This window comes from Lolium perenne, chromosome 3 (genome assembly GCF_019359855.2).
Source record: "Lolium perenne isolate Kyuss_39 chromosome 3, Kyuss_2.0, whole genome shotgun sequence".
NCBI classification, from domain to species: Eukaryota; Viridiplantae; Streptophyta; class Magnoliopsida; order Poales; family Poaceae; genus Lolium; species Lolium perenne.
The window spans coordinates 237,615,837-237,627,330 of NC_067246.2; the positions used below are offsets into that span (position 1 = coordinate 237,615,837).

Below are 11,494 nucleotides of genomic sequence, written 5' to 3' on the forward strand. Positions count from 1 at the left end.
TCTAAAATTTTAATTTTTTAAAAAATATCAATTTTTTTTAATCTAAACATGTTTTAAAATGACACATGTTTAAAATCCAAAAAAATCCAAATCTACACTTTTGAAAATCTGAACATTTCTCAGCAAAATGAGCCCTAGATTTCTTAACTCCCTGAATTTCTTTGTAGTGAATACTTCCTAGCACTTAATATCCATGTCCTTGGTCTCATTGACATAAGAGATGCCATTTATAGTCTATCTGTTCCTATATATAGAAAGTCAAGAAATTCTCATCGAAATATTGAGAAATTATGCGTGTAGAAAACTCTAAAGAAAAGAAAATGTTGCTGTATATTGTGGCGCCACACACTCTCCTGTGGTTTTCAGGACATGCCCATATATCGAATATTCAATTTATGTCCTTTTTATCCGAGTTTCAGCCTATTTTTTTGGATTTTTGTTACATTTTTTGGTTGACCATTTTGTAATCTACAACTATTAAAATAAAGATTTTTAATCTATTTTTTCAAATCTAATTTTTTTAAAAATCAAAATAATTTAAAATTTGAATATTTTAAAATATCCTTTTTCTGAAAATCTAATCATTTTTCAAAACCTAATATTTACAAAATCTCAAGATTTCGCGAAAATATTTTTTAAACCATATAAACAAGTAAATGTACAAAAGAAATGAAAAAGGACGAGAAAAAAAACGAAAAAAGAAGAAGAAGCGGAATGTGCAAACTGGGTCAGGCCCACACCGGCGTTGGGTTTGCAACGTGCGCATACACCGACCGTCTGTGCACAGGATTCAACCCATTATCGACCCAAGTAAACGTTTTCCACCGCGCTGTTCGCGGTTCCTCAGGGGTCCATATAGCAACGGGACACTAACCACTGGTTATTGCTCAACCATAACCATCGGGAAAACCTATATACCGACCAGGTCGGTGGCTACGGGCCACCGCACACCCCCTGGTCGGGTATGGGCTAGGTCCAGTTCGCTGTGTCTTTTCGGTTTTCTGTTTCTTTTTCGTTTTTTATTTTTTTTCCTTTTTTTCTTTTCTGTTTTCTTTCTTATTTTGTTTTTCTTTCTTCTTTTTGTTCAAACTGAAAAAATTTCAAATTTCAAAAATGTTCAAAGTCAAAAAGTGTGCAAATTCGAAAATGTTCAAATTCGAAAATTGTTCAAATTCGAAATTTGTGCAAATTCGAAAATCGTTAAATTTTCGAAATTTGTTCAAATTCGAAAATCTTCAATTTTCGAAATTTGTTCAAATTTGAAAATCGTTCAATTTCAAAATTTATTCAAATTCAAAAAATCGTTCAATTTTTGAAATTTGTTCAAATTCGAAAATCGTTCAATTTCAAAATTTGTTGAACTACGAAAAATTGTTCAATTTTTAAAATTTGTTCAAATTCGAAAATCGTTCAATTCGATTTTTGTTCAAATTTGAAACTGTTCAGATTTAAAACAGAGAAAAAATGAGAAAGGAAAAAAGAAAAACAAACTTGGGCCGGCCCGTCCGCACCGAATCAACAGCAAACCAGTCTCAGCAAATCGTGGGCCGGCCCAACAAAGACCTGGGGCTGGTCGGTGGCTGTTATACACCGACCAGGTCGGTGTAAAGCAGCTCCCATAACCATCCCCATACAGGAAAATTTTCTCCGTCCCTATCCCCACTAACTATCATGGGGCCAGTTCTTTTACCATCCCCATCCCCATCGGGTAAACAAACAACCATCGGTTAACCATCCCCGTTTTAGCTAGTAACTATGAGCTCAAAATAAAAATGACAACATGGTAGGATGATGGGGCTGGCTGGATCAGGAGTTTAAGAAGGAGAGGCGAGCGTTTGGGAGTTGGGATTTGGGGACTAAGACGGTTGAGGACGAGAGGGGAAATGTGAGCCCAATTGGATTAGGGTTTTCTGGTATCTATACATACCTATCTTGTACCCTAGTGTCACATGTCATGTGCCTAACGGGGATTTCATGGTTACCGGGTATGGATAGTGGTAACACAAACCTATCCCCACCATACCTAATGGGGAGAGTTTGCCTCCAATAAGACCCCCACGGGGATGAAGTACTAACCAAAACTGTCCCTAATAGGTGAATTAATCACCGGGGAGCGGGGAATGGGGCCCCATTGCCAAATTGACTCAGGGGAGGTGCTATCCACCGAGCTGGTCGGTGCCGATCCGGTTATCGCACACCCCGCGAGCCCCGCGTTACCAACTGGGCCGCAGCCCAACATCAGGTAAGCCGTTTTTTTTCGTTTCTTTTTGTTTTCTGCTGTTTGTTTTCTTTTTAAAAGAAATCTTTTTTTAATCTGAACATTTGTCAAATTTTAATATTTTCCAAATTAAGAAGAAATCACTTTTTAAAAATTCTGAACATTTTTCAGATTTGAATTTTTTTAATTTGAACAAAAATTTATTTTTTTCTATGAACAATTTCCAAATTTGAATATTTATGAATTTGAACAAATTTTATATTTGAACAAATTTCGAATCTGAATGATTTTCATATTAGAACAATTTTCGAATTTGAACAAATTTCGAATATGAACGATTTTCAGTTTTGAACAATTTTCGAATTTTAGTAATTCTTAGATTTGAACGTTTTTCAAATTTAAACATTTTTCGTATATAGACTTTTTCAATTTGAACAAAAGAAAAAATAAACAGAAAAAAAGAAAATAAAACAGAAAAACAAATAAGAAAAAAAACGAAAGAGTGTGAAATCGAAAAAACGCTAAATGGACCAGGCCCAATATCCGACCGGGGTGTGCGGCAACCGCATCGGCACCGAATTGGTCGGTGTATAGGACTGCCGTTCCTCAGTCCAGACCTTTGCCCCACCCATGTGGCCGTAGTCGCCCTGGGCTGGAAAAGCCTACTCCGTGCCAGCCACGATCGAGCTCAGTCCAACTCGCGCTCCTGCAGTCTTGCTCCCGCTCGCGGCCGCCCGCCGGCCTCCGTCCTCTGCTCACCGCACGCCATGCCCGCCTCCCGCGCGACGGAATGCCGCGCCGGAACACCCCGCCGCACCTTCCGCCTTCCCACTTCAACGCCCTCATCGCCTCCCGCGCCCGCGCCGGCCGCGCCGCCGACGCCTTCTCGCTGCTCGCGCGCATGCTCGCCGCGGGCGTCGCCCCGACCGCGTTCACCTTCGCGCCGATCCTCTCCGCCTCGCCTTCTCTTTCCCCCCGCCGCGCCGCGCAGCTGCACCCACACGTCCTCAAGCGCGGCCTGCTCCACAGCGACCCGTACTCCGGGACAGCCTTGCTCGGCTTCCTCGCGCGCCACGGGCGGTTCCGCGAGGCGCTCGACCTGTTCGTGGAAATGCCTGCGCGGAGCGTGGTCACCTGGAACTGCCTCGTCTCTTCCTTCGTGCAGTATGATCGTCTCCAGGATGCCGTGTTCTGGTTCAGGGAACTCGTGAGGAGCGGCGACGGGCTGTCTGAAGGCTCTCTCCTTGCGGTCTTGCCGGCATTCGGGTCACCGCAGCTGGTTCACGGGCTTGCCATGAAAATTGCGTTGGATTCCTTCTCACCAGTTGCCAACTCGTTGCTGAATTCTTACTGTACCTGCGGCGCAGTTTGCGTTGCGGAGAAGCTGTTCAACGGGTTGACGTTCAGAGATGTGGTTTCGTGGAATACAATGATCACTGCTTTCGCTAAGAGTAACCTGCCAGAGAGAGCTTTGGAGCTTTTCTCGATGATGGAAGGTCAGGGTGCTTTTCCCAGTGAAACTACATTTTCCAGTCTTCTTCATGCTTGCACCAGTCTAAAAGGACAGCACCATGGGAAGATTGTCCACGCAAAGTCCATCAAGCATAATTTGAACACGACAGTGTTTGTGAGCACTTCACTGGTTGATTTCTACACGAAATGTGTTGGTAGGAGGGATGCTCGTCAAGTGCTCGAAGAGATGCACAACAAGAGCACTGCATGCTGGAATGCTCTGATTTATGCCAAGTCAGATGGTGATGTTCCAACTCTGTTTGTTGTTCTGAGAGATATGTTGCGATCAGGGATTAGCCCAAACGAGTTTACCTTTTCTTCATTGCTCAAGGATCCATCGCTGTTGGATCTATGGCAGATCCACTCACTGGTCACAAGACTGGGCTACAACGGAAATGACTATGTTTCAAGTGCTATTATATCTTCCTATGTTTCACATGGCTATGTTTCTGATGCCCTGGCTTATGGAGTTACATTGGATCCTGACTACTGCAATGTCTCCATGAATGTTTTAGCTGGGGCATGTAACAAAGCTCACATGTACCAGGAGACCAAGGAGATACTTTTGCATCAGCAAAGCAGAGATAATATTTCGTGGAGCATACTTATTAATGCCTGCGCACGGAATGGTGATTATGCCGAAGCTTTTGGATTTTTCAAACAGATGAGGATTTCAGGGCATCATTTTGATAACTATATATCTGTGAGCTTGCTGAGTATTTGTACAAAAATTAACAGCCTGGTCCTTGGTAGGTTGGTTCATGGGCTTAACATTAAGACCGGTTCTGGGTGCTCTGATACTTATGTCTGCAATATGTTGCTAGATATGTATGCTAAATGTGGTAGAATTGAAGACTGTTTGAAAGCCTTTGATGAAATGGAAGACAGGAACATTATCTCATGGACTGCTGTGATTTCTGGCCTTGCACTTAATGGTTTTTCTCGTAAGGCGCTGGCGTGGTTTAAAGCTATGGAAGAGGCTGGCTTCAAACCTGACAAGGTAGCAATTCTGGCAGTCCTTTCAGCTTGTAGACATGGTGGACTTGTGCAGGAGGGAATGGAGATATTCAAACGTATTGAAGCTGAATACTCAACTGAAGCTGACATGGAGCATTACATTTGTGTAGTGGACATGCTATGCAAGTGTGGTGATTTAGAGAAAGCTGGTGCTGTGATTAGAGGCATGCCTTTCCGTCCAAGTACTATCTTATGGCGCACATTCCTCCAAGGATGCAATAAATATGGTATGCTAGATACTCGAAGTGTTTAGCTAGCGATGGTCTCGCTGAACAATGGAGGTGCGTATGTTCTCACATCAATCTGTCGAAAGAGTGGCTGATTCAATATTTAGACCATTATGGATATCAAATGCATTTTGGTTGTACTTTGTGGTGATAATACAACAATGATATAGGCTGTCATGCAAATAATAGTTGAACAATTTTGTGACTGCTAAGAATCTGTACCAACCACATCACCTTCTTTTCTTCATTCCATTCGATCTGTGAAGGGTCTTGATTGGAAGCGTCCTCATTGATGAAGCTTTGTGGTAAGTGGTTCATTGTGGGTCGGCATTTTTTTGTACCTTCCCACGGGTTTGGCTTCTACCATCATCTAGTGGCTAAATACAGAAGGAAAACACCTCCTTTCCATGCGTGCCAAGTAGCAAGAGGCGTCCATGTTATCATGATCAGGAATATGCAACATGGAGGGGGCTAAAAGGAGGGCTACGATTTCTGGTTGAGCTAGATATGTGCCCCTTACTAATCCAGCCTTCCATGTCCCCAGTGACAATTTTCACTTTGGGAGTTGAAATTGGTCTTCATTCTTTGTGAAAGCTGCAAGGGAGGTGTGGTCCGTGTGGAACTCCATTAAAGCAAAATGTAATTTCCTACAAAGTTGGAAATATCTGAAGAAATATTGCACAGTCACTGAATTCAGGTAAGAAGTGGAATATGAGAAATGAAGATGTTGACATGGCATAAATTTTAATGAGCATCAGAAATCTACTATTTCCAGTGCTTATTCTGTTTTTAACTCAAAGAAAGGTGTTTTTGATTCACAACCAAAAGGAGAGTAAAAGGAGCAGGACTGTTGTCAAAATAGAAGGTGCGATAGCTACTTGCAGCCTATGTAAATATAGAAAATGACTGAAAAGAGTTCAGTAAGATCCTTTTGTATTTACTATGTTTTACTTGCATCTAATTGATGGTGACCTGCATCCAAAGAGCCGATACATTTCTGATGATTGGACTTCTGGGATGCTGTCGCCAGGTGTCTTTCCTACTCTTTTTTTAGATCAGTGTATTTCCTACTCAATGAGTATCTGAAACGTGGATTTCTTTTTGGTAAGCAAGTTCTTGGGACGCGACTCTTTGCGTTATGGGTTAGTCAGCCAAGGTCGTTAGGGTGTGGCAAATCGTTTGCAGAGATGATAAAGCACCGGTCAGGACAGGGCATCAACTGATTTTATGAGGTACTACAAGCTTTTGACGAAGCATGCACATTAGCAGCGAAATATGGGCAATATAGTATCCAAACATGGGCTCTTATTGGCTATTGCTTTTCTTTCCACTGGGCACTGTCTACGTAGCTACAAAGGTTCGTGTTTACTAATTGAATGATGACCATGCAGTGTTGTCCTGGTACTAGAAAGGTGATTTGGTCAAAGAATTCAAAGCATTATCTAATGCAATGGCCGGTGGCATGATATATCACGACCCCGTATCAAGCTGGGTCGGAAAGATTGACAATTCCAAGAAGATCTAGTTTACCAAATGCAAGTATAGTTCTGAAGGTTGATTGATTTTTCTTGCTGCCATCTTATGCTGTTCTCGAGGTACTTGTGTATCTCCGAATTGTAAGCAGGTAAACTGGCATTGTTCTTGGTGAGGATACAGAATGGGAACTGTGACTGATGTCTACCTGCATATCATGTGAGCAATGGTTTGGGTTCTACTTGTACTGGACGTAGAGACAAAACTACAGTATAGGCCAGTGGTGTGGCACCATATGATTTGAAGTTGTAATGTCACCATGACATTGTAGATACAGACCATTTGAAGAAAAAAGGGAGATGCACATAGCATATTATAGTTTTATTGTAGCTCTCAGAAAATATTATGGTGCTTATTTTTTGTTTAAACAATCTGGTCCATTCATTTGGTGAAAGATGGATGAGGCTCAGCCAATGGTAGAGTGTTGTAGCGCTCTACCATTGCAATTGTGAAGTCAGAGGATCAATACCTGTGTCTTTAACAATGACCAGACCTTGATTTCCACCAATCAGACATTGAGCATATCATTTTTGTAGATTTTCACCATGACTTCTAGTTATTGTAGATTTTTTAACCCGCAACAATTCAGTTGTGACTTTTCATGCCATTGGTTTGCTTCAACGGGATTTTTAGCGGTTCTTGAGAAGTTGAGTTTTTTTTTTCCTGCGAAAGGGGGATTTGTGTTACTTAGCACACACGATTACAATATGTCTGGCACACTGCCAGGACTTCATCAGGTCCAGTACTAGGCCATGTTCTCGACTGAGACCTCGATCTACCAAGATTAGCTAAAACATGACTAGGCTTTATTCTGATCACAGTGGATATCGTCTAACTCAAATCTATCCCCCCCTCAACTAAAAGCTCATTTATTTCTTGGACGATGCCCATGAGCAGCGAATGGTCGATGCCTGGCTCCTTGATCATCTTGACGGCCTCCACGCAATCCATCTTGATCAAGCATGGAAGAATGCTCCACTCTAATGTCGTGGCTATGCCCCCGCGGCAGGCTTCGAGTTCAGCATGCAGAGGGTTGCTACAAGAACTCAGGACCTGCAAGCGGACACAATAATCACACTGGTATCATCTCTCAGCACCATCCCTACTCCGCCCGTTCCGTCAGTGGCAGAAAAGGATCCATCGACATTCTGTTTTACCTTTGAGCTTGACATGCACATATTCTGCATTTGTTCGTTTTGGACGTTAACCACTGATCTGATCTCCTCAGTATTTCTAAATTACACGCTGCCAAGAGCGGTATAGAGTTTACTTTTGTAGCCAAATTCAGTAGCATCATCTCTATTTGGCGAATGTGAAGAATCTTTTTTTTCTTTTTTGCCCATTTGGCCTACTTTGATTGGCTTTAGCACATTCCGTTCAGCTAGTCTAATCATTTTGAGTAGCCTCATATACGTTCAAGTATATTTGAAAATATACATTAGAACATTCCTGGCCTGCCGATAAGCATATTTTTGGTCAAAAGCTTGAAAGGTTTTGTTCATTGCAAAACGTTGAGCACCATGCATTATCTCTACAAGGAAATACTGTAGTATGGAAAAAGGATGTTTGTGACATAAAAGGAAATTGCGTAGTCCTTTGGCGCAGGTCATAGGTACATGAACAGAGGGGCTGCATGTGATGTGGTCACAACTAATTGCCCACAATAATCTTCTCCTAGTATGTTCATTGTGGCGCACTGATGTGATGTGGAGCAGATTATTGTGTGGAGCAGATTATTATGGGCAATTGATCGTACAAGGCTAGCGTCTGCTGGAACATAGGAGAAGAACATTGGCTCATGTCGTGCGTAGGCACAGGGCATATGCTAACGCAGAAAGGGAAAAAAGGAAGAAGAAAGAGGATCGTTGTGATGGATGTGTGATCTTCTTAGCCAGTGGCCACTCGGACATGAGCTTCATCCGACACTAGTCCAAGGGTACCCCTCCCTACGTGGCCCGCTTTGTCCTCTGCACACAATGCGCGCGGTGGTTCCACCAAATTATCCGCAACAACGTCCGATCCCGGCCCCACTTTATCGTATACTCCTATGTTTTTCTTTGTAACGGCTGATGGGTCCATCTCATCTAGCTCATGGATCCCAGCTATAAATACAGAGCAGCACCTAGCCATGAAGGATATCCACTCTCCATCGGCACACATCTCTTCACTGCTTAGACATTCAGTAGATCGGCATCGAGCACGCCATTAACGCCAGCTAGCTCCATGGCTGCCCGCACCGGCGCTGCTGTCCTCTTCCTGGCGTTGATCATCTGCGCGGGGCTTGTAGCCACGCCGACCGAAGCTCGCGGCGTGCCAGACGTCTACGCTGCCGTGAGCACCAATGCGGCCAGCGGCCTGGGTACCGCCGGCGGCGGCATTCGCCGGGGGAGGTGGAACAAGGCGAGGAGGCTGCAGGGAGGCGACGCCGCTCACAAGCGGGAGGTGCCCGGCGGCCCGGACCCGCAGCACCATCACTAGACAAGTGACCAGGCTGCGACGCGCGCGCCAATGTAGTAGTACGTAAACCTCGAATTGACGTACTCATGGTAGCGTTGGGTCATACGAGATCATTGGATCCACACGTACTCATGGACTCATGGTGCTGGCGTCGCTGTTCTAGAGATTTGTGGGGCTCTTTCCGGTACCGTGGATCATATCGGAGAGGTAGAGCATAATTTTCGTTTGATTCAAGGAGCTGCGTGTGTGTTTAGAGGTGTCACTCCATTCGTCCCTGCGTCCTTTATATGCACGCAAGAATGTCAGTACCTAGCCTCATGTGCTCCACACAAAGTCCAGGTGTAATAAACAAGTGCGAGCTTGCACATTTCCTCTCGGCTGTCTAGAGTCTAGATAATTATACTTTTATACTCCCTTCGTTCACAAATACCTTTAATTGTGTGACACATATGCTGTTAAATTGGATATACTTACTCGTGGACAGAGGGAGTAACCGCATCACCGTCTATCCGTGGATGTTTTGTATGATCCGTTCTTTCATGCAGAAACAAGAGCAGAAAAATATAAAACAACGAGATACAAAGCAAAATTAACCCTCAATTACAAAATCACGTGTGTCAAACATCAGGGAATTTGCACATCGATTTTTTCGAAGAAAGTGATATATGATATACGTAATACATACATATATATCACTAAGTTGCAGATGTTGATAGTGTTAGCGTTCAAAATATTATATATATCAGTAAATTAATGTACTCCTTCTGACACTTTTTAATTGGCGCAGTTTGTGCATGCTCTATACCCAAACCTTGTACTCTCTCCGACCCTTTTTAATTGCCGCAGTTTGTGCAGCATATATTGTTGAATGTAGATGGGCTGCAGCCCAATAAGGCAGCCCATGTGATCTACAATTCCTGAAATCTCAAAGCCCATCACGTTGGCAGCTTGGGACAGCCTCGAGACACACTCAAGGAAGCCTAAATTTTTACTTGGTGCACCAACTGTGTTGGGTACGTGTCGGCCTGCATGTGCATGCTCGCCGCGTGTCCCTGGCTTCCTACGCGTGTCAACGCGGTCGGGTCGGCTTCCTCCCAGGCTATACAAGGAGACGATCAGATCTGGAAATATAGCTCTTAGATCTCTCTCTCTCGTGAAGTTCCTTTTGCTGTGCTACTCTCTAGTCTTCCCCATCCCGGCGACTGCGTGCACAGCCGTCCGGGAGAGCAGGCCTCCGAAACTCCGTCCGTTGAGATCCTGCACCGGGAGACGGGCGATAAGGTTTTTGGGGAGCGTCTCGGCGCGACTGCTCGCTGCTGTTCGTGTTCATCTTCGCCGGTCCGTCTGCTTCATCAACGACTACGACTACACCATGGGCGACATCAACAACTCCCATGGTGGTGGTGGTGCTACTACTGGTGCGACCTTCCCGGTCGCGATGTACGTGATTCCCCTCTCCTAGCTTGCACTGCTACTTGTTCCATGTTCAGATCTGATGCATGTGCTTAGTCTGATGTGTATGGTTAAGTATGTTTGTGCATCTGTAATCTTGTTTTCGGTAATTAAACTCACACGGAAATTGCCTAATAATCCAACAATCCAAAAACCTTATGTGCTTAGGCAATTTTCACCGTCTGGTTTTGCTGCTGCGCACAAACCGAGCCCGTTTACGGGTTCTCATTTCAAGAGATGGCAGAGTAAGACCCTCTTGTGGCTCACTTCTATGGGCGTGCATCGAGTTGCGGAAGGTACTCCCAGAGGTCCGCTTACTCCTGAAGAGGATAAAGCGTTCGGGGATGCCACCGTAATCTTTGTGGGTGCCGTTCTAAGTGTGCTTGGAGACAAGTTGGTTGATGCTTATCTGCACATACGAAATGGGAAGGAACTGTGGGATGCACTGGACGCTAAGTTTGGTGCTGCCGATGCCGGAGGTGAACTGTATGCTATGGAGCAGTTCAATGACTACAGAATGGTTGAGAACCGATCTGTAGTAGAACAGGCTCATGAGATACAGATCATGGCAAAGGAACTCGAGCTCCTCAAGTGTGTGCTACCGGACAAGTTTGTCGCGGGATGCATTGTCGCTAAGCTTCCTCCTTCATGGAGGAACTTTGCCACTTCTCTCAAACATCAGAGGCATGAGTTTTCTGTTGAGAATATCATGGGCTCTCTGGATGTTGAAGAGAAGGCGAGGGCAAAAGACAAACACACTGGAGGAACCGAGGGACGTTTGCTGCCAATATGGTGCGAAAAATGCCCACAAGTCCAAAGGAAAGAATAAGGGAGTCTCCCCGGACTACCAACTTTAAGAAGAAGGGGAAAACGGAGAAGAAAGATCCTTCTTTGGGTGTGCGGCGAGACAGGCCATTGGGCTAATCGCTGTCCACAACGCAAAGGAAAGAAATGTCAGTCGGGATGAACTCAAATGTCTGTCGGTATGGTCATTGGCAACACGAGAGGAAGGAACTACAGGGTATGGTAATATGTTACCTCTGTTTCTTTCGGTGTTTCAACCCACGGAATGGTGGGT

The 11,494-nt window shown here is 44.3% G+C and overlaps 1 protein-coding gene across 2 annotated transcripts; it reads left to right on the forward strand.

The window, feature by feature from the left end:
* The first annotated feature begins 2,901 nt into the window (after positions 1-2,901).
* LOC127343921 (pentatricopeptide repeat-containing protein At3g58590) lies at positions 2,902-6,644 on the forward strand. Of its 2 annotated transcripts, none has more exons than XM_051370139.2 (2): positions 2,902-6,206; positions 6,366-6,644. In XM_051370139.2, exon 1 carries the CDS (start codon positions 3,009-3,011, stop codon positions 4,998-5,000), a length of 1,992 nt encoding a protein of 663 aa, XP_051226099.1. In that variant the 5' UTR covers positions 2,902-3,008; the 3' UTR covers positions 5,001-6,206; positions 6,366-6,644. The 2 variants fall into 2 exon arrangements, with proteins under 2 accessions (XP_051226099.1, XP_051226098.1); XM_051370138.2 differs by having other exon boundaries at positions 2,902-6,004; positions 6,088-6,644.
* Positions 6,645-11,494: the final 4,850 nt, after the last annotated feature.